The sequence below is a fragment of the Acomys minous genome, assembly GCF_964271855.1.
Source record: "Acomys minous genome assembly, chromosome: 1".
Lineage (NCBI taxonomy): Eukaryota > Metazoa > Chordata > Mammalia > Rodentia > Muridae > Acomys > Acomys minous.
The window spans coordinates 154,928,991-154,952,596 of record NC_140483.1 but is presented as its reverse complement, the minus strand read 5'-3'; the positions used below and the strand labels follow the sequence as shown (position 1 = coordinate 154,952,596).

Sequence of the window (23,606 nt, the reverse complement as noted above, 5' to 3'; positions counted from 1 at the left end):
CACTGCTGCAATGTGTGCGCCCACAGATTCGTAATACATGTAATTGGGTGCAACTTTTTAAAAAAATGAAAATGCCAGCCAGGTGTGTGGGCACATGCCTTTAATCTCAGTACTTGGGAGGCAGAGGCAGGAGGATCTCTGTGGGTTTGAGGTCACCTGGTCTACCAAGTGAGTCCAAGACAGCCAGGGCTACACAGAGAAATGCTGTCTTGAAAAAGAAAGAGAGGGGCTGGAGAGAGAGATGGCTCAGAGGTTAAGAGCACTGCCTGCTCTTCCAAAGGTCCTGAGTTCAATTCCCAGCAACCACAGGGTGGCTCACAACCATCTATAATGAGATCTGGTGCCCTCTTCTAATGCATGTGGTGGACATGCAGAGGGAAAACTGTATACATAATAATAAATAAACAAATATTTAAAGAGAGAGAAAGAAAATGCCGTAACAGTCACACACTAAGGAACATTAAAAACCAAACAAACAAACTCAAAAAGGTGGGGAGGGCAGTGAGATGGCTCAGCAGGTAAAAAGCACTTGTCAAAACTCATGACTTGGGTTTGACCCGGGTCCCCACAGACTTGGAAGGAAAGAACTGACTCCACCGAGCTGTCCTTTGCTCTCTCCTGTGCACCATGGCCCGCAGTACCTCCCATATTAGACAAACACAGTAAACTGAAAAGCAACTGAAAGGGACTAAGGAAATAGCTCAATTGGTAAAATGCTTGCTCGTTGCAAACATGAACCCAAATTTGATCCCCAAAACCCACATACACTTACCAGGTGTGATGATCGATGCTTGGAATCCCAGACCTGGAGAGACTAAGACAGACAGTTCCTTAGGCTCACTGGCCAGCCTAGCCTACTGGATGAGCTCCAGGCCAAGGGAGACTGTCTCAAAGGGGGTGATGGCACTTCTGAAGATGACATCCAAGGCTGTCCTCTGTCCTCCCACATGCATGTATGTACATACATGCATACTCAAACACACACACACACACATATGAACACACACTGTTCTCCAAAGATCTCTCTTCCCATTCATCCTGGGACCACATTCTACATGGCAATAAGGGGCCAAAGCAAAGCAACGCTGTCCGCCAGCCAGACTTAGTGACCACCCGATCGGTTTTCACACTCTTCTGTTTGCAGGACTGGGAATTCAACTCAGGTTCCAATAACGTCTCCAGGCTCTTTCTGCTAGGTGGAGACGTGATTCAACTGTTTTCTAGCATATACCTGAGGCTACCACTCAGCACGGAGCCAGTTACTAGCAAAGACACCAGTGCGTCTTTAGAAACCTTTAATAATGCTCAATTCATTCATTAGGGCTAGCCCTCCCTTCCCCTCAGCTCTTCTGGTTTGAAGCTCTCAACCCAGGTCTCCACGTAAGGAAAGAGTCAGGGTGGGTGGTGCTCAGCACGGTGAGGGGGGCGGTTTGTCACCCTTATCACAGGTACAGGTCTATGTTGGAGCTCAGCCTCAGGGCCTGGGGCAGATGCCAACAACTGTGCTGCAAGCAGGTTTCCCAGAGATAGGATCCCAGGGCCACAGCAGAACATGGGAGGAGGGCAGGACACTCCCAGGCCAGTTTTCCAGCCAAAAGCAGCCTGGAAGGTTGTCCTTTGTGTGTTAGAAAAATATTCTTTCCACATGGTGTGTCATGAAACAGACTAAGAAATACTGAACTGAGGGTCTCGGAAACCTTCACCTCAGGCTTCTCTGCAGTGAGGCACTTCTACCAGCTGCAGTGCCTCTCTAGAAACTGCCACACCACTGGTCACCTGCCTGCCCAGCCATCTGCTCCCTCACTGTACCTTGCTGCACACCAGCCACACACCAGGCACCATGCTGGATGCCAGAGACACAGGTTAGTGAGACCCTGGCAGCACCGTGGGCTTGGGAGAATAAGGCCAAGAGAGAATCTGGATCGCCTCAGATGACCAACATCGAACCAGTTCGTCTGAGTCTGAGGCACATCCCCGTCTCTCCAAACGTTGCTGCGCACATTATGAGGAAGCTGGAAGCACATTAGCTGGAAGCACGGCCTGACCTGCAAGGGTGATGGGGACATGGACCTGGTCTCACCGTGGCCGGAGGTCAGCGAACGATGGAAATGACCTGGTCAGCTACAGCGAAGACTGGGAAGAGTGGCTGAGGGAAGGATGTGCGGTGGACGTGAAGCACAGTCCCCGAGGTAGGCTCGAAGAAGACCAGCTCTCCCGCTTGCAGGTCCAGCAGCATGGCCAGCTGTGCCGGGCACCGAAGCAGCCCCAGAGGCTCGTGCTGCCCATTGTGTGAGAAACGGAACTCTTGATCATAACGGGAGAAGACCCAGGAGAAGGCATTGTGGCCGAGGCGGCAGTCACTGCCAGAACCCTTCCGGGGCAGCTGGGCTGAGGCCACGCCTACTTTATAAGCACAACTGTGCTGAACGTTCACCATCCAGGCATGGAGGCCAGCCTGGAAGGCGGTGGCAGCCAAGGCATTGGGCCAGTGGTCAAAGCGCGCTGGGTCATCCGAGCAGGCTTTGGACTTCTTGGCATTGAAGGTCAGGGTCCTTCGATCTTCAGACAAATGCAGTAAGGGGCTGACAGTCCTTTCGTCGATAAGCACCTCTTCCATGCCTGCCAGAAAGAGTTGTCAAGGTTGTACCGGGTCCTTTCCCCACCCTATTCCTAATCTCTGACTACCAGGTAGTTAAAGGCTTTCTTGCCCTCACTGAGACCTCAGACACGCCATGCTTACTCTCTGAGCCTCCATTTCTTCATCTTTAAAGTGGGGACCAAAGAGGACTTTTCGCTTATAGGACTTAAAGGGTAGTCATGGGGACTAGATAAAACAATATGTTTTAAGCACCTCATGTATAATACTTGCTAAGTAACTGTAGCCAGGAGGACAGTACTTATTGATCTAAAAGCTTCATCTGCACACTCTGATAGCAGTAAGGGCCAGAAAGAAGTCAGCTGCCCAAATCTCCATGCCCAGTTGGTGGTAGGGTCAAAGGAAGACCCAGTATTTTAGTATTCCCCTATCATACTGCGTACTAGCTGATCCTGTCTGCGTCTTCCAGAGCTGATATCCTGAGGGCAGAGCCTGGAAACTAGGAAACAGGATACCAGCAGTCCGCAGGGGAAGAATTAAAATTGAGAAAGCTTCGATCTATCACTACTAGCCATATGAGCTTCCATCCAACCGGGGAGAATTCTGAGAGAGAGAGAGAGAGACAGGTTCATCTCTGACACCCAGTTTACAGAACAGGAGCAGGCCCATGTTCACCACCAGTGGATGTTTTATTGTTTTCTTGTTCCTGAGATGGTCTCAGGACTATAGTTAGTCAGACTGTCCATGAACTCAGAATCTGCCTGCCTCAGCCACCCAAGTGCACATCTGGGCTTACATATGTGCATCGCTTCACTCAACCATTTAAGCTGATGTTTGTTAAATAAATGAGCGAGGCAAATCCAGGCGGCTTCATGGTGGACCCAGATGCCCTCCAGGTGAATGTCATTCTACTTTTAAAAAGAACCCTGAGGTTTCCAATAAGTGGTAAAGAGCTGCCCCAGCAAGGTGAGCTATAAGGAGGGCACAGCTTAAAGGAACACGGTTAACTCCGTACTAACCACAGAGAAGTGGGAATGGCCTGGACATGGAAAGCATCTGGTCCATGTGCTCAGCCCCACCCACAGCCCTGGCCCTACTGAACAGCCTGCTTCCAACATCAGCGGCTACCAAAGCTGCCATCACAGACCCACTGATGCCCGGTAGCACCCCCACCCCCAACACCCAGGCAGGCAGGCAATGCTGGATGCTTGCAGCTCCTGACCTGAGAGAGACCCGAGAACTGATGTTGCCCAGAGTTGAGTCAGTAGTGGGCTCCAAGCGCACTTCTCATTAAAGCTTAATTTGTCCGACTCCTGGGGATCCAAAATGCCCTCTGCTTCCTCGGCCCTTATGCATGGGGGAAAAAGAGAGAGAGAGAATCAGGAAGGTTATGGAAAATACATCTGGACTTACAGGTGAGGGGAGGAAGATAGAAGTAAAAGCCTTCCTTTAGTCAGGTGACACCATAATTGTATTAGCCAGAAGGGAAAGGGGCTAATTGCCCCCAGGGGCCTTCATTCCAGCAAAGTAGACAGTCTGTAGGCAAATATATTCTTGGGGCTGGTATTACAAGTTGGGGCAGGGACTGGAGAGAGCTCAGCACCAATTCAACCACCTGTGACTCCAGTTCCAGAGGGTCAGAGAACCTCTGTGATGTAGGAAAGAAAACATGTTTTTGTGTTGAGTGTGGGATGGGGAACAGACTTGTGAGAGAGCAGGATGTTTTTACACTTAGAATTAGAGCCACTTCTTGGGGGAGCTTGGATGTTGCCAGCTGAAAACATCCTCGTAGAGACTCTGAGAGGAGACACACACACACACACACACACACACACACACACACACACACACACACACACACACACACACACACACACGCCCCAAACAAGAGGCCAGTACCTATAGTCCCCGTGCTTCTGGGGGAGGTGGGAGGTGGAGACAGGAAGCTCAACGACCAACCAGCCTGGTGCAGGCATGGCTAACAACAAGGAGCGCCTGTCTCAAACAAGATGGAAGGCAAGAGACAGCATCTGAGAGCATCTCTGACCTCCATATGCACACCATGGCACATGCACAATGGCATTTACACACACACACACACACACACACACACACACACACACACACACACACACACACGAAAAACCCAACTTGGGCTGGAGAGATGGTTCAGCAGTTATGAGGACTTGTTGCTCCTGTAGAAGACTCTGGTTCAATTCCCAGCACCTACATGGCAGCTCACAAACTATCTGTAACTTCAATCCCAGGGAATCCAATGCCCTCTTCTGATATCTTCAGTCCCCTGCACAGATGTGGTACACATACATATACACAGGTGCACACACATATACAAAACTGACATAAATAAATGTTAAAAACAAACGAAAATTTAAAGGAGGAAATGCCTTGGGGGCAAGTTTCCATTTATCCAGCTGTTTGGCCTCTGTGTTTACTGTTTCTATACATGATTACTTAAACTTCACTCATAGGAAGGCCCATCTGACATGAGAACAGAGCTTTATGGCAGGAAAAATGAGAGCTGGATTCAAGTCCTGCTTCCTTGTACAAACAAACAAATAAACAAACTCAGGATGAAGCCCAGGCACCATTCAACACTTTTTTTCCTTCCTTGACATGAAATGAAATCTCCAAAGGGGACCAAAAAATGAAGTGGGAATTTACCCAACGCTTTACAGTCCTCTGACCTGGCTTCTCAGAAAGAGCTTTCCTACCACCTGTCACTCTGGGGATGGCTGGAGGCCATTCAGCATTGCTTCTCTGATGCTTGCAAGGTCGCTGAGAGACTGTCACTGACTGGCCTGGCCTGGGATGAGCAGAGCCTCAGAAATGGCGAAGTGTACATGCTGACAGCAGGCCTGGTAACAAAGGCTCTTTGAGGCCAGAACAAGAGAAAGCCTGTGCTCTCAAAGCATGGCCGCTCTATGCGGAGAAGCCCCGGCGAACAGGTGGAGACGGGGAGGAGGCAGTGCCAGCAACTAAGCTGCCACTCCAGGACAGACACGAGCCCACACGTGGATGGAAGTCAACAAAGAGCCATGTGGTCCAGCTACTGCGTGGTTTAGAACACAAAAGTCATAGCCCCAAGGTAGAGAGTGGGACTTGAAATCAGCAGCACCTAGCTGGAAGCAGAGCATTCCATCTTTGCAGTAGGGACCTGCTGCCACTCTTAGGCCAAGAGCTGAGCCCAGCCACCACGACTGTGGAAACATCAGAGCCAGCAAACGCATTTCTCAGCAGATAAGTGAGATTCCACCGAGACGGGCCTGACAACAGCCCTTGAGAGAAAATAGCTTCAGCCGGAGCACGAGGCACCACACACAAGTCTTCAATTCTACTAGTGGGTTTGTCAGTGAGAGAAATATGGACTCAGCAATTCAATGATGTGTGTACAGAGGGACTGAGCAAATGAACAAAGCTATTGGCCATGCTGGGAGCTGGGGTTCTTTTTATTTTAAATAATTCATTAATTGGTTTTTTTGAGACAGGATTTCTCTGTGTTGCCTTGGCTGTGCTGGAATCACTTTATAGACCACGCTGGCATCAAACTCACAAAGATCCACCTGTCTCTGCCTCCCCAAGTACTGGGATTACAGATATGCACCACCTCACCTGGCTTTTTATTTTATTTTTATTTATCATTGTTGTCGGGTTTTTGAGACATGGCAGCTCACAACTGTCTGTAACTCCAAGATCTGACACCCTCACACACATACATGCAGACAAAATACCAATGCATATAAAATAAAAATAAATAAATTTTAGGCTGGGCGTGGTGGCGCATGTCTGTAATCCCAGCACACAGGAAGCAGAGGCAGGCAGATCACTGTGAATTTGAGGCCAGCCTGGTCTACAAAGAAAGTCTAGGACAGCCAAGGCTACACAGAGAAACCCTGTCTCGAAAAAATATATATAAAATAATTTTTTTTAATTTAAAGAATACTTTTTAGATTTATCTTATGTATATAAGTATTTGGCTTGTTTTTATGTATATGTGTATGTATGTGTACCACATGTGTATCTGGTGCCCAGGGAAGTCAGAAAAGGACATCAGATTATGGTTATTAGCCACAATGTGGGTGCTGGGAACCAAACACAGGTGCTCCTCAAGAAGAGAAACATCTCTTAGCTGCTGAGCCAGCTCACCAGCCCTCCCACATCTTTTTGTGCCACAGTAAGAAAGTGCTCAAAGAAGATGTGGACCTTCTTGTCTACTGTGTGCAGTAGACAAGCCCATTTCTACTGGTCAAAGGCGGGGCAATCTGAATATCAAAATCACCACGATGGCAGTGATGGTTACCATGTGTCAGATAAAACCAGAATCTGTGACCAGCATTGAGTGGGAATAAGTAAGCAAATAAATAAATAACTCAAGCAGAAAATTAACAATGGATGCAAGACTCTTGGTTTAAAAGTCTGGAAGGCAAGAGAGAACATACACAGAGAATCACTCATTAATTATGAAGAGAAAATACAACCTCATAATGAAGAGCCTGGCTGATGAGACCTGAAATACCTAGCACTTCATTCAGTGCTCAAACTCAATATTCCTGATAATGCAACAGTGACAGCAGCACCCACAACATGATGAGTTGAGAACTCGACACTTACGATGTGCACCCCAGCCCCAGGAACAGATAAGCTAAATCTAGTCCTATAGGAATATTATTCTTTCAAACTGAATGATATTCCCTAAGGGGTCTGAACTCTTGAAGACTAAGGGACAGTTTCAAATTGAAGAAGACCATGTGAATCAGGAGAAAACAAAACAAAATCCCCATTTTAAGAATGTTTTGGCACTGGGCAGTGGTGGTACACACCTCTAATGCCAGCACGTGGGAAGCAGAGGCAGGCGGATCGCTGTGAGTTCGAGGCCAGCCTGCTCTACAAAGTGAGTCCAGGATAGTCAAAAGAAACAACAAAAAAAGAATGTTTGGATCAGCTGGCAACCTTTGAATATGGACTATATGTACCGTGTATGAGAAAATAGTGTTAAGCCAATGATTTAACTCCCTAAATTTTATCCTGGGATTATATAGGAAAACATCTTTGCTCTCAGGAGCTATATTGAAGTATTTAGAAACAAAATTCATGTTATCTGCAACATATCCTAAGATGGTCCAGAAAACAAGGTTATCTATACGCACTGCACACAGGAGATGACAGGGACAGTAGACAAGAGCCACACAGATGGGAGCAGAAGTGCGAGAGCTACTGTGGCAGGACATGGCCTCTAGTAAAGCTCACTATGCCATGTTTGCAACTCCACACAAGCTTGATGTACAACAAAATTCACCAAATTAGAGATGGGGTTCTATCAGCTTGCTTCATGATAAGGATAGAGAGTGTAGGGGAAGATGACAGTAGTGCTGAACTAAACGAGGAGACTGCCAGAGTGTGGCAGCGCACATGAGGAGCAGGTCAAACCTGCACTAAATGACGGAGTAGCTTGAGCCTGGAGTCCCAGCACTAGAGAGACAGAGGGAGAAGAATCCAGAGTTCTAGGCTAGTCTGGGCTACAAGAGATTGTGTCTCAAAACCAAAAGACAAAACTCTTGCCTAGCATGCACAAGGCTCTGAGTTGGGTCCCCAGCACCATAAACAAAATAGAAGTTAGAGAAAGTGAGCTAGAGAGATGGCTCAGCGGTTAGGAGTACCTCTTGCTCTTGCAGAGGATGCACACTGGATTCTCAGAACTCATATGGTGGTTCACAAGAATCTATAATTCTAGCCAGAGGCTCTGATGCCCTCTTCCGACCTACACAGGCACCAGGCACACACACATGGGGTGCACAGAGAGCAAAGCGTTCATAGACATAAAACAAAACAACTAAATCTAATAGAATCTATTTTTATCAGAGAGCGGCGAGTATGGTGTTGGGACTGACATCCTTACTGTGGAATACTTCACAGACTTTCAAGAGAGTCAGGTAACTCGAATGTGGCGGTGCACGCTCCTAATCTCAGCACTCAGCAGGCAGAAGCAGAGGAACTGTGTGAGTCTGCGGTCAGTCTGCTCTACACAGGGAGTTCAAGGTCAGCCAGTACTAAATAGTGAGACCCTTCTTAAAAATGAAAGGAAGGAAGGAAGGAAGGGAGGGAGGGAGGGAGGGAGGGAGGGAGGGAGGGAAATAAATCTAAATGCACTGATGTATAATTTTTTCCATAGTAGGCACTAACAAGTAAGATAAGAGGTATAAAATGATCCCATCTGTATTTGTTTAAATACATATTGTTAAAAGGAGGCAAAAAAGAAACACACACACACCACCACTGTTGCCGCCGCCGCCACCACCACCACCACCAGGGCTGAGAGGATGGCTCAGTGGGTAGAGTGCTTGCTGTGCAAGCACGAGGAGCCAGGTTTGAATCCCCAGCACTCATGTAAACGTTTGGGATGGCAGCGCATATCTGTAACCCCAGCACTGGGGAGGTGGAGACAAGTGGATCCTGGGGGCCTGTTGGCCAATGTACCAAAGTGGTAAGGTCAGGTTAAGCAAGAGAGTTTGTCTCAAAAATTAATGTAGAGAGAGATAGAGGAAGATTCTCAAAGTCTCAAAGTCAACCTCTGGCCTCCACATGTGCACACACTCAGGCAAACATTCCCCCCCCACACACACACAGCCACATTTGAAATTCCACATCTAAGACGGGTGAGCTGACTCAATGGATAAAAGTGCTTGCCATAAGACTTGTCAAGTTGAGCTCAGTGCCCAGTACCATGGAGGAGAGAATCCAACCGTATTTCTAGGGAAATGAGATTGGGAGAGTTGATGAAGACTTGCTATTAACTTTCAATTTCTTTTTCTTTTTAGAGGGCTGGGAATTGAATCCAGGACCTTGTACAAGCTAGGCAAAAGTGCTATACCACCAGGCAACAATCCTAGCAGCACGGCTAATCACCTTGCCTGGCAAGTTCTAGCCACTTGGTCATTTCCTCAGGCACTGGCCTCTCAACATTTTAGCACTCAGGAAGGACCTGTTGAAACTCTTTAAGTACTGAAGAATTAAGAAGGGAAATCTGAGTGGCGATGCAGACTTAAGTCTTGAAGATTCTTTCACTGCGGAAAGGAAGAGGAGACAAGAAAGGGACAGTGAATCCAGGCCTCAGCATCCTAACCCAGGGAACCATAGTTGAAATAAGGAAAAGTTTAGGAAAGCCCAGGGCAAGACCCTGGCTAATAAATATTGGTTTCACTGCCTTTCTGTATAGATTAAAGAGGCCATGGCGGGGTTGGGGGTCGGGGATGATCTCTGGCCTTGGAGCCAGGCTCTAGGAAGTTGCTCAGCTCCATGCCTGGAATGCAATGGCCTGGGCAGAAAGACTGGGGGTCTTGGTGACTGCCGGAGCGAATCACAGAACCACACTCACCTCTCAAAAATCTCCTGCTCTTTCTGCTGCAAGAGAAGAAAACAAGGTCAGACCAGCAGCAGAAACCCAGCAAGTGGACCTGAGCGCACTTCACTGTGTACAACTGTGTGTAGATGCAGACTCCATAGAAAAGATCAAGGCAAAGCTTTCCGGGTTGCTGTCTCTCACGGACCCACAGGCTCCCCTACCCCCCCAACACATGCAAAGAACGGATCACCGTTGCCTCCTACCCTGAGGCATCCCAGGCTCCCCTTCCCTTCCCTTCCCTTCCCTTCCCTTCCCTTCCCTTCCCTTCCCTTCCCTTCCCTTCCCTTCCCTTCCCTTCCCTTCCCTTCCCTTCCCTTCCCTTCCCTTCCCTTCCCTTCCCTTCCCTTCAGGACCATCCTCCCCACCGCCACCCACCACGCAGACTACCAGCTCCTAGATGGCTGCTGCCTTTCTGAGTCCTTTCTTGTGACTGTCCCAGCAGCTAGGACAGAATGTGCCCTTGCCTGGAAGCTGATGCTGAACAAATGCACAATCTAGGGCAGTCTCCATGGCTGCCCTACTTGGAAGGCAGGGGGCTGACCTGGTTGTTCAGCACTCTTCTCTGCTCTACAGTTTTGCTCAGATGTCTTACCGTCGTCCCCTCAAAACTGGAGGAAGCTGCATATCTATAAAGTACTTTGAAAAGCAACAGTCTGAATAGTAATTGTGCTTATGTCGGATAATACCAAGAATGTACTTTTTGTATCAGTGCCCTTGTCTGGACCAAGCACAGCCTTTCCCTTGTGTACTTCTGAACTTTCTCCACCTCCCCAGTTCCCTGTACCTGGGTACTTTTCTTTTTACTTCTAAGTTACTTCATCCAGGAAGCTGTCTATGATCCACTCCAACTGCTTTGGGAGTGTCCTGGCCTCCACAGGATTCCTCTGCTGCAGTGACACATCTTACTTGTCACTGTATGTACTCATCTCTTGGGTGAGGCTGGGAGCATTTGTAGCCGTGTTTTATAACCCCGCCCCATTAGAGAGCACTTAGGCACTCAATAAGCATTTGCTTGACATTGAAAGTATATGGTTATAAGGTGCCAAAATCCTCAGATAATTTTATTCCTGTTTCATATTAAAAATCTAATGAGTCGATGATATTTACTTAAACATAGTAAAAAGATAGATATAGGGGCCATTGCAAGGGCATCTTCCAGTCCATGAGAGAAAGACTGGATTCAACTCTGTATACACCATGGGAACTGAAGGCCATGGATCAGGATGAGATCGGTGGGTGGAAAGCCACTAAGTGGACATGTTGAGGGGAAGGGGGATCCAGGCAAAACCCACCTAACAGGATTCCTGCTAAAGACAGGCCAGAGTGATCAGACATCACTCAGGAGAGTGGAGATACGGAGTCTGATAAATGCCAAGGACTATCAGATGGCCGTGGTGGGGGCTTTTGGCCAAGCAAATTTAGCTGGGTTCTTTGCTGAGGAAGTGCACAGATGGGCCCACATACAAGAAGCTTCACAGACTGGTAAAAAAAATTACTGTCACTCATTCCTGTCCCAAAGGCTCACTGCCATCCACCACAGGCACTCTCAAGGGCTTCAGGTCTGGGGAAACCTGGCCAAACTCTCGTGCCCTCACCCTCTCCTGACTTACAATCAGCTGGAGGTCATCTAGGTGGGTAAGCATGCCCACCAGGCTGGTGCGGAGGGTGTCCAGCTTCTGCACGGCCTCAGCCCAGTGTGCCTGCTGAGTCAGGATGCTCTGGTGGGCCCGCTCCTCTTCGCCGTGCACCTGCTCTAATAACCGCTGTTCCTCGCTCTCACACAGGCTCCGCACCAGACTCAACCTCTGGATGACCAGTTCCCTCGCTGCACTAGCCATGCTCTGGCAAGAGATAAAACGCGAGGAGTTAGGTCCTGGCAAAGCCCCAGTCACAAGCAGGAGAGTCCGGGCTTGGCGGAAACGATGCCAACATCGATTGACAATGTCTGCCATGGACAGAGTAAGGAGAATAAAGGTACATGCGCCATTTACTTTGACATCCCAGCATTTAGATTTTCCAAATGTCTAAGAGAGAGAAACTTGAGACCCAACATCCAAGCCATGTCTCAGAAGGTCATGGCTACAGTATAGAAGGCGGACAGAGCTTAGAGATCAATTAGAATTGCCTGCTCATTTCACAGTTGGAAACATGGTGGCCATGAGACTAAGGGAGGGGATCATAGTGATCACAGGGCAGAAGGGCCTTAACGAGCCATCTTCGTCTAGACCAATCCCAACGCGGCTCTAGTTGAACTTTCACTCTGCTTGAGGTCGAAACCCTATCACCTCCCAAGGCTTGTTCATTCCAGCTGGTTCCAAAGCAAGAGTTTGTATGTTCCTTAGAGGAGCTCTGAAGAAAATTCTCAGCTAAAGACAGCCAAGGGCATCATCTTCTAGCTCCCAGTAGCCAGTGTCTGACATGCAGCATGTACCTGCAAATGTGGCCTCAGTGACTGAGTGGGGGACTCCTGCTGCCGTAGGGAAAACCTCCTGCTAGCTCTGGCACAGCGAGCCGGTGGCCGAGGTGGAACCAGATGCCCGTTTTCCCAGTTGTCAGTCTAGCACTATTTCCCCTGTGCCAGGCGATCAATCCTCCATTTGCTGCATAACACACCTGCACTTGGACTCCTTCCAGATGAGTCAGAGTAGAGCTGCCTTCTTCATGTCAGAAGGCCAAGGACAGCCAGAATGGCTTACTGACGATCAAGGAAACCTACTTGAGTCTGGGCCACATTCACTTCTCTTGTATTATTGTAACTGTTCCCATATGGATTACTGGTCTTCACTTTTGCTGCGCATGGTCACTTCCTACTATAATTGTATAAGGGGGCTCCTTTTAAAACTGAAGTGTCAATCTTTCTGCCCCTAACCTGTATATGTGTGTGTGTGTGTGTGTGTGTGTGTGTGTGTGTGTGTGTGTGTCTGTGTGTGCACGCGCCACATGCATATTGGATCTCCGGGAGCCCAAAGTGCTAGCAACCAAATTCAAACTCTGGTTCTCTGGAAGAGTAGAAAGTGCTCTTAACCACTGAGCCCAGCCCCTCTAAACTTGTTTTTCACTTTATTTTACTCTGCTTTTAAAAAAAAAAAAGGCTTTTCAGTGGCTTCTCTTTATATCTGAAATGGAGGTGAACTCCTCTGTGACCAAGAGGATGAGGCCCAGCTTCTCCCTGAACCTCTTGCTTCTCTGATTTTACCCCTTTCTCATGTCTTTCTTGCTCAAATGCTTCAGCCTAGTGTGGCTCTACTGCTCCAGCTGGTCAGGCGCCCTGCTGCCCAGGGCTTTTGCACTCGCTAGCCTCTCTGCGGTCCATTACCACACTTTTTAGGTTTCTGAGCAAATAGAAACTTTCTTGTCTTCCAACGTATGGGATTAGTTCTCTCCTCTCTTTATGTGGGTTCCAGGCAACAAATGCAGGTCATCAGGCTTCCGCAGCAAGGAGCTTACCTGCTACGCCATCTTGCCAGCTCTCTTCATGAGAGCATTCCTTATCACAGCATAAGTAACTGAACCCCTGTCCTCAGACATGTTGTCCCCCTTTCCTATTTACATCTCCTTCAAAGAACTGATTACCTTCTGACATTCTTTATTGTCCATCTCTTCTGACAGAAATGTAGCATTCGTGAAAACAGACATTTTCGTCTTTCGTTCACTGTAAAATGCCTAGCACACAGGCCAATGGTGCCTGCTATATGAAAGCACTCAGTAAGGATCTGTTAAATAAGCAGTGGGATGTTGGAAGCTTAAAGCCAGGATCTGCCGCTGTAGCTTCTAGTCTACAACATCGCCAGTGCAATAGGACAAGAAAATAAAAACATCGAGAGAGCAAAAGTCAGGCTGAGGTAGAGAGATCAATATCATCCTGCAAACCGAAGTGGAGACAACACACACTAGTTGGGACTCCTTGCTGGTGTTGGTCCCTGTAGCTTCTGAGAGATGGCCCCCCTCCCCCCCTTCCCCCCCCCTCCACGCCCTGCCAGGAAGGTCCCTATTTGTTTATGGCAGTTCAGCTTCTGCAACTGAAAGAAACTTAAAGAAGGCTGTGCCAAAGTTATTCTGTATGTTATGTGGATGTGTGGGAGTGGGTTAGGAGAGATATAAAAAGAAACTCATGGGGCCTTGCCCTGAGGGAGCTGCTTGAGAGAGAAGGCATAACAATGGCGCTGAATGAAGGATCAGCAGGGCAATGTAGCAGCAGCAGCAGCAGCAGCAGCAGCAGCAGCAGCAGCAGCAGCAGCAGCGGCTGAGAGCCAGAGGATCCAGGACATAGAACTGACTCTGCAGAGAAGCAGTAGGGCCTCAGGAAGGTCAACTGACATCTTCTGCAAGACTTATTTCCCCATCTTCAAATAGGGATGCTTTCTGCCACCTGCTGAATAAAACTGTCATAAGAGTACTTCAAAGAGTCCTGGCATAGAGGCACTTGCCTGTAATCTCTGCACTCCAGAGACAGAGGCAGGAAGATCAGTAATTCTTGGCTAACTAGCAAGTTTGAGGCCAGCCTAGGCTACATGAAACATGGTTTCAATAAAGAAAACAAAACAAACAAAAGAATATCTCCAAAGGGCTGGAGAAATGCATCAATGGTGAGCATTTGCCTAACACGTACATAACCCTGGGTTCAATGCTTCAGACTGGCTTTAAAAAAAAAATGAGTAAACCATGTAAGAGTACCTAAGGAATTTCATAATCCTACAGATGTGAACAAAATAATTCCATAGTAAAAGATATAAGTCTTGAGGCTAGAGAGATGGCTCAATGGTTAAGAACACTATTTGCTCTTGCAAAGGATCTGGGTTCATTTCCCAGTACCCACACGGTGGCTCACAACCATCTATAACTCGAGTTCTAAGTGACCTAATGTCCCCTTCTGATCTCTGCAGGTGCCAGGCATACACAGGGCACACATACATACATGCAAGCAAAACAATCATACACATAAAATAAAATAAAATAAATCTAAAATGTTTGTGAAAAGAAAGGTACTAGTGTTTCTAAGTTTCTAACCCGAAGTTAGCAAGAGCGACGCCTTCTAGTCTGTATCTGTGCAGTAAAAGAGACAGCCAGCTCCTCCAGCCGCACAATGAGGCTGAGGGTTAGGGAAGGGATCTTAGACTGTCCTAGAGCTGGGCTAGGCTCTTATCCTAGGAGGAGGCACAGTGTGGAGAGGAGCGAGGGACAATTACCACTGCTTCCTGGCTCTTCCCTTGCAGGACGTCCGCCACATACTTGGTGATGCCAGCACTCTGCAACTGCAGCCTCTCACACTGGTCTACAATCTTGTTCTGCAACACAAATGGCGTTTATCACGTCTTTATTCACGTACATGAGCCACTCAGGCATTGAGTGACTCGTCCTTTGTATGCCACCCTCAATTACCCACCCCTATGGTGCAAACCCAGATATCATCATTATAAAAAAAAACCAATACTACCCCAAAACTTTATGTCAAGGATCCCACATATGCCCACCATATCTTTCCTTCTGGCTCACTAACACTGGATCACCCCCCCCACCCCCCACCCCCCATTCCAGTAACTCATTTGGGGCCATCAAGATACTTGGGCCTTAGCCAGGCGGTGGTGGCACGGACCTGGTCTGAGGAGTGGGTTTCAGGACAGCCAGGGCTACACAGAGAAACCCTGTCTCAATGCCTCTCCATTCCCCAAAAAAACCCTCCCCAAAAGACACTTGGGTCTTAATAGGTCTGTCTCAACATCCCTCCTCTCTCCTCTCCTCACCACTGACTTCTTCCACTTCCGTTATTCGGTGTAGTTGGCCGTCACCTCAGAGGGAGCCTGTGAGAACTCCGAAGTTGGACCTCCTTTGTCAACCTTCATGCTTCTCCATTACCACAGCCATTTCCCCTGAGGCAACCAGTGCAGGCCAAGTCCGGCTCAAAACCTCCCAATGGTTTTTCAATATTGTCACAGTGAGAACAGTCTCTTAGCCAAGAGGCCCTACTTGGCACAACTCTTCGTCTCTTAAGCCACCTCCTACCTCACACTAACCTTGCCATTCCTCAACAACACCGGGTTTACCCAGCCTTGAGGCCTCTGGACTTTTCTTTCTGCCTCCAGCTAGTCTCTGAGTGTCTTGCTCCCTCAATCCACCTGTACGTCACCTCCTCACAGAGGTTCTCCCCGACTTACCCCTGTCTTAGTCCTGCTTTATTTCTCTTACTTATAAGTCCTGACTACCTACCTATGGTATGTATGTGTATGTATGTGTATGTATGTATGTATGTATGTATGTATGTATATATATATTTTTTCCCTGTGTCACTGGAAATTGTCTGGAGCAAAACTGTCACTCTCTGACCCCTGCCCTACCAACTAGAATGGAGTTCCTACATATAAAGGCCTTAAATAAACATTTATTGGCGATGAGCCCTCATTTCCTTGACCACCAGCAAGTCAGCAGTTCTCAGTTCCCAAAGTCACTCATATCAACCATAAAGGAGCGGGGAAAGGCTTAGAAATGGGGAAGCTGAGGCGGGTGGTGGGTGGAGAGGCTCGCTCTAGGAGGCATGGGAAGAGCTGGACTTTCCCACTCCTTTCCAGCAGGTTCCAGCTGGAGCTCGTCCAAGCAGCAGCCCATCTATTACAGCCCCTAAGAACGCCAATGCCACCTGCCGCCAGGCAGACCAGCTGCCTCTTCCGGGAACCCTGCCTCCCAGCATTGAAAGCTGCGGCACTGCAATCATCCTGTACTCAGGGACTACAAGAACTGGGCTTAGCTTAAAGTTTTATTGGTATATACTAATTATATAGAATGTTCCACTGTGACTCTTGTATCACATCTATCCTTCACTCACTATTCTCCCTCCCTCCGCCCTAATCCTCTCTTCTTTAATGCTCCCTAAGTTGCATGTCTCTCTTTCTCTTTTTATTACTTAAAAAAAAATTTTTTTTCTGAGACAAGGTTTCTCTGTGTAACCATGGCTGTCTTAGAATTCACTTTGTAGACCAGGTTGGCCTTGAACTCACAGAACTCCCACTGCCTCTACCTTCCCAGTGCTCAGATTAGAGCTATCACAGTTAGTTTGGGTTTTGCTGTTGTTTTTAAGACAAAGCTTCATTGCGAAATCCAAACTGGCCTCAAACCCAACACTCTTTGCAGTGCAGGGGTGTGCCACCACACCCAGCTCAGATTGTCTTTTTATGGCTTGTGTGAAAAAAAAATGTGTGACAGTTGTCTTCTGAATCAGGCTTGTTTCACTTAACATGGTTGTCTCCAATCCATCTTCCTGCCAATCACATAATTTTATTCTGTATTATGGAATAATACTCCAGTGTGTGTGCATGCATGTGAATAGGTCTGAATTTCTCTTATCCCTTCATCCAATAATGGGCACCTTGGCTGGTCCTAACCTGAGCCTACCTTTGTTTGTTTGTTTGGAGACAGGGTTTCGCTGTGTAGCCTTGGCTGTCCTGGATTCACTTTGTAGACTAGGTTGGCCTCAAACTCACAGCGATCTGCCTGCCTCTGCCTCCCAAGTGGTGGGATTATAGGCCTGTGTCACCACGCCCTGCAAGCCTGCCTTCTAACTAGTTCAAGGCATGAATCCAGAAGCTAAGTGTTGAACTAGTCCTATTTTGTCCAGGTCAGTGGTGACTGCGCTCCAGATGCAGGGATAGGAAGACTGTGCTAAAGGCACTGTGTGCTCTAGGGTTGGGGGTGTAGCTCAGGGGTCTAAAATGCATGAGGCTCTCCTTAAAACCTGGGATGGGGAGGGGCTGGAGAGATGGCTCAGTGGTTAAGAGTACTGCTTGCTTTTCCAAAGGACCCGGGTTCAATTCCCAGAACCCACATGGCAGCTCACAACTGTCTGTAACTCTAAGATCTGACACCCTCACACCAAGGCACATAAATTAAAATTTAAATAAAATATTAAAAAGAAAAACTGGGGTGGGGAACCCAGTCTCCAAAGTAGAAGGCTGAAAGAGAGCAAGACTCACTTCCCTTAAGCCAAGGCCAGACATAAGTGTAAGTAGGTCTTAGGGTGGCCCAGAGAAGGCACCTGGCACAGAGTACCAAGCCCGCCATCCTGCCCCAGCCTTCACCCCTCCCACCACTCCGCTAGGCATGATGGCTACTTTTCAAGGTTTTCCATTAGGTCACTTCCTCTTCCTAACCACTGAGGTTAAAAAGTGGTTTCCTCTTGCCCAGTCAATGAAATCTCCCCTGGTAAGCCCTGAACATTAAGAGTCTGGGAGGAGTTACCATCCTGCTGTGGGCCTCCTTTTCCTCATCTGAAAAACCTGAGTTAGAACCCACACTTCAGAAGCCCAGCCTGGATGGAATAAGATGGGATTTGTAAAATCCGCAAGCTGATTTTTATCAACTTTACTCAAGTTTATTTTCATCATCACTGAGTAACTGAAACCAGCTGGCTCCAGTCTCCGGGTAAGGTGTGTTTATTACAATCTGGTTTGAGTAGGGTGGATGTCCTGATGCACAGTTCTCAGCGCACAGCAGGGCTCAATGCCAGGGTGGGGTTAGGAGAATTAAGCCATTTAATCAAATTGCAAGGAGTTCCCCAGGGGCCACAACTAGGATGAAAGGAAGACGGCAGCACCAAGGTGACTTGGCCTCCAATCTCTGCAGCTCAGGGAAGAGGGTGGGGGTGGGGTGTAACAGGAAGATGGCCAGCCTAGAGCCACACTAAACCAGGAGATGAGGAGGCCTTAGGAGATAGATAGCGTCCTGTCATTCTCCCTACCCCATCCACCAACCTCAATTACAGTCAAGGCCAGGTTGGCAGGGAACTGAATCCCTCACCAGGAAACCTGAGGGGAGAGGAAGAGACTCTGAGTGGAGTGAGTAGGGAACTTAAGTTTTTCCAAGGTTAGCTATAACAATCATGTGATATTATGAGTGCCTCGAAACTACTGATGAAAGACACCAAGCTAGGTTCCGTGACTCACAGGGAGGGGATAGGATTCGAACTTGGATCCAGTTTACTCCAGAGGTCACACCTTTAACCACCTCATTCTGCAAGGGAAGCAACAGAAGAGCCACCCTTCCCCAGCCCGGGTCCCTGATCCCTGGTCCCTGCCAGTTTCCCCCACGACGAGAGAGCCACCCAGTTCCCGGCCCCAAGCCCGCTCACTCTCAGCTCCTCGGCGTGCTCCTCCGCCCGGCGGATGCGGTGCCTGTGACAGCGGCCGCCCAGCCCGGAGCAGGCGGCGCACACCGGCCGTCGTTCCGAGAGGCAGAACCAGCTCAGAGGCTCGCCATGCTCGGGGCACAGTTGGCCCGGTTCGGACCCCAGCCTGGGTTCCCGCACCAGCCCCGGCCCCGACCCCGGCCCGGGCCCTGGGCCGGTCTCCGGCCTGGAGGCGTCCGCGGACATGGCCGAGTGCCCGTCGTCGCGCGCTCCACCTGTCGCAGGTACAGGGGGCGTGGCTTCTCTTGTCCACGCCCTTCCAGGCCCCGCCTTCTCCGCTCCTGTTCCGCCCAGGCTGCGCCCGCGCGCTGGACGGTGCTACGTTGGTTCTTCCTGCACTAACAAGCTTTGGTCTTTGTACAATTAAGTTGTGTTGTGCCCAAGTTTTTAAAACAAACAACTAACAAACAACAGTCTAGTGTCTGTAAAAAAAAAAAAAAAAGGCCTTACTAAGCACTTACGAAGAGTCAGGTTTTTGCTAAGTGCATTTTTTAACAGCCACTTCGAGAGGCAGTTTTAGGCAAGTGTCTTAAATCCAGGCTCACCTCTCAGGCCCTCAGTGGTCTTGACTATTAAACGGGGTTGAGAAGATCTCTATCACATGATTTGGATTGAGGAGTAGATAAATTAAAGCACATGAAATGAGTCAGGTGTGGTGGCACAAATTTGTAATCTTAGCAATTTTGAGATAGAGGTTGAAAGATCAGAAACTCAGTCATCCTTGAACATACAAAGTTGAGGCCAGCCTGGGCTACATAAGACTCTGTCTCAAAGACACCCAAAATAAAAACACAAGCTGTAAATGGTGGCACACGCCTTTAGTCTGAGTGCTCAAGAGGCAGACACTGGAGGGTTTCTGTGAGATAAGTTAGCCTGGTTTATTAGCTCCAAGCCAGCCGGAGCTACAGAGTGAGACATTGTCTTAAAACAGACAAAAGACTTTAAAAAAAAATAAAAAAAGTATGAGCAATGTTGAGCACGCAGCAGCTTAACACTGCTAGCAGTGGAGAAAAACCACTTTTATGACACCTTTTAAAATCATATTTGTTCAGTGTGTGTGTGTGTGTGTGTGTGTGTGTGTGTGTAAATATGTAGAAGTGCATGTACCACAGTGCATTTGTACGCAGAGAAGAACTGGCAGGAGCGGAATCCCTCTCTACACACTGCGGGTCCTAGAAACTGGACCTAGGTCACCAGACTTGGCAGCAAGTGCCTTCCCCCTCTGGCCTATCCCATCCCTGATTACTGTTTTATGGAAATTAAGTAACTTGTGGCCTCACAGTTCCTGATTGGTAGCAATGATAGCAAACCCAAGCAGTTTAACTTCACATTACCTGGATGAGTAGGTTTTTGTTTTTCAAGACAGGGTTTCTCTGTGTAGCCTTGGCTGTCCTGGACTCACTCTGTAGACCAGGCTGGCCTCGAACTCACAGAGATCTGCCTGCCTCCCCCAGTGCTTGAGATTATGGGCGTGCGCCACTGCACCTGGCTGGAATGAGTAATTTTTAAGTTACCACATATCAAGACCTATTGAAAAGGCTGCTTTTCCAAGTAGTGTATTTGCATTCACATTTTCTGAATTTGATCATTTGAGATTTGTGTTTTTTAAGTTAACACTGAGAAGAAAGCAATGTACATCCATTTTGAAGAAAACACGACGTGCAAAGAAGCATGTAAGGGATTAAACAACCAAAACCCCCATTCCAAGAACAACAAACCACTGACGCATGCCTGAGGTTCCCTCTGCCTCTCATTGGACTGAGCCTAGAGGGAGCCCTCTGCTGGGCGTGCAGCCCAGTGCTCCTGCCATGTGGGGAAAACTGCTCCTAGTCCAAAGCTGGCGTCTTGGGGCCTTGGGCATCTCTACTCTGAAACCCTCTGAGCCCTCTACATAAACAGGATAAAACCTTTCCTTTGCAGGCCTGGCTGAGACCCTAGATTTGAGTGCCGCTAAAAGGCCTGAGGCCACTCAAAGTAGTCCTGAGTAGAGCTATCCTTTCAGTATGGACAGAGGCCACTCGAATATGCAAATATGTGCCAAGTGATGTGGTGAGAACGTGGTAATATAGGGTTATTGGTCATAACAGCCTGCTGCTGTACGTCCTTCGTCAGGTAGCCTGCTTCTTCTAGACCCCTTATCTTTATTGATACAGTGGAGTACTAGTGTATCTCGCTCAGAGGCCTGCCTCATGAATTAAATGCAATCTTATCTGTGAAGTGCTTGGTTTGGGAGTTTAACATGTACCAGGCATGAGAAACCAGGCACAAGAAATGCCTTCATTATACACATGAGGACCTGGAATGTACTTGCAGCAAGTTTCAAAATGCAAATTATATGAGGTTCTTGGTGGGGCTGGGGCTGTGGTCCTGGCATTTAAAAAAAAAAAAAAGTGGTCTGGCAGGTTGAAGAAATGGTTCAGTGGTTAAAAGTGAATTGTGCTCTTGCAGAGAATCTGAATTCTGTTCCTACCACACAACCACCTGTAACTCTAGCTCTAGGGGATCCAGTGACCCCCACAATCACCTGTACTCATCTGCACACAACCCCCCATGGAAACACATAATTAGAAAATAAATATTAAAAGTAAAAAAAATAAAAGTTCTTTTTTTTTTTTTAAGTGGTCCTGTGGGTTGGGGGGATGGGAGTAGGGTACCTCAAAGCAGCGTTCATCCTCCTCTGAAGTAGAGATGGAGACAGGTCATGGTCAATAGGACTTGTATTAGGTTTTGTTGTTGTTGCTGTTGTCCAAAAGAAGAATCTGTGTGGGGACAGAGAAAGATACTCTGTGAGGTCCTTGGGGGAAGCTGGACACCTTCACTGGGAGGGCCCTTGTGAGGTGCTCTGTGAAGCTGCAGCCAAGTCACCAGACACGATTCCAGGCAGAGGGCCTAGCTCATGCGGAGTGCTCAGTGGCGAGTGGATTTCTGTTTAGAAATCTGGGTTCATCTGTCCCACTGCCAGCCATAAGGGAAGAGCACACAAAGCTTCTGAGGTCATGTTTCGCACATTACACTCTGGATGATGGTAGCCTGAACTAAAGTGGTGGCTGGAGAGTAATTGACAGGCTTCTGTTTTTAGGATAAACGGGAGGCAGAACTGAGAAACCCTGGGTGATTGTTCTTGAACAAAGAGGAAAGGGAGAAGTTACAAATCCTCCTCCCCTCCTCCCCCACCCCCTCCCCACCCCCCACCCTCACCCCCACCCCGGGAAAGCATAGCAGGCCTTGCAGGACGCCAGGCCTGCCACACTCAGAAATTCCTAGGCGGTGGCTTTGACACTTTGGGCAGTTTCTGAATCACGGTGAGTGGGGGGAGAAGGTAAGAAATAGGGGTGGTAAAAACAAAAAAGAAAGAAAGAAATAGGGGTGGCGAGAAATAGATGTTTTAGTAAGAAATGATTTACTAAGTCTGCGGCAGGACCAAGAGTCTGCGCTTTTTAGCAGTTAGCCCGTGATTAGGACACAAATGAGCCCGCTGAACTAAAGGGTGCGCTGTGAAGTGGCACCTCTTTTATTAGGCAGGGCTATCACGTCCAGGAAGGAGGAGGGAGAAAGGGAAAGGATGTGAACATAGTAGGGTTTGCTCTTTCTCAGCTGTGTAGTGTGAGAGACTGGTACTCTGGCCTAGGTCCCACGCGGGCCCCAATAGACCCTAATGGAAAAGAAAATGGAGTCACCTGAACTCAAGTTCACTCTGAAACCAAAACCAGCTCATCACAACTTGCTTGTCTGGAACTTCCCAGAAAACAAGAGACAAGAGGGCAAAAAGGCAATTAGGTGACAGAAAGAAAGGGATTTTAAAAAAGATTTATTTATTATATATACAGTATTTTGCCTGCATGTACTCCTGCATGGCAGAAGAGGGCACCAGATCACATTAGAGATGGTTGTGAGCCACCATGTGGTTGCTGGGAATCAAACTCAGGACCTTTGGAAGAGCAGTCAGTGCTCTTAACTGCAGAGCCATCTCTCCAGCCCAAGAAAGGGATTGTTAACCCAAACAAACCAGATGTAGCTCAGTTAGTTAGGAATTCCCCTCTGTTTTGACTCTACAAGGAAAGAAAACTCTGAAATGATTTAATTTCCACTTTCTGGAATCCTCAAACTTCATCCACTTAGTTCATCCATCTTATAGAATGGATTTGTTAGTTCTAGATTTGTTAGTAAAAAAACAATTAGATCCTGGAAATAAGTGTATACAATTTGATCTTTAGGTTGTACGTAAGGAGAAAGTGGGGACCGTGTTTCTTTATGTGGGTGATAATTTTTAAAAATTGAGAACTGCTTAGTCATAGAGATTTCTGGGGCCTTGGTGTGCTCGAGGAGGGCAGTACTTGAACTCAGGGGCTTATAAAAGCAGGAAACCCTGTGGAACCGGGGAAGAAAGGACACCGTGTCACATTACAGTCGTTCAGCAGGTT

At 48.0% G+C, this 23,606-nt stretch overlaps 1 protein-coding gene across 2 annotated transcripts; it reads right to left on the bottom strand.

Moving 5' to 3' along the window:
• Positions 1 to 1,281: 1,281 nt before the first annotated feature.
• Positions 1,282 to 19,404, bottom strand: BSPRY (B-box and SPRY domain containing). Of its 2 annotated transcripts, none has more exons than XM_084792762.1 (6): positions 19,129 to 19,404; positions 15,200 to 15,298; positions 11,624 to 11,854; positions 9,987 to 10,012; positions 3,819 to 3,943; positions 1,282 to 2,619 (listed from the first exon to the last, which is right to left on the bottom strand). In XM_084792762.1, the coding sequence occupies exons 1-6, from the start codon at positions 19,369 to 19,371 to the stop codon at positions 2,093 to 2,095; spliced, it is 1,251 nt and encodes a 416-aa protein (XP_084648888.1). In that variant the 5' UTR covers positions 19,372 to 19,404; the 3' UTR covers positions 1,282 to 2,092. The 2 variants fall into 2 exon arrangements, with proteins under 2 accessions (XP_084648888.1, XP_084648889.1); XM_084792763.1 differs by having other exon boundaries at positions 9,987 to 10,009.
• Between the last annotated feature and the right edge of the window lie 4,202 nt (positions 19,405 to 23,606).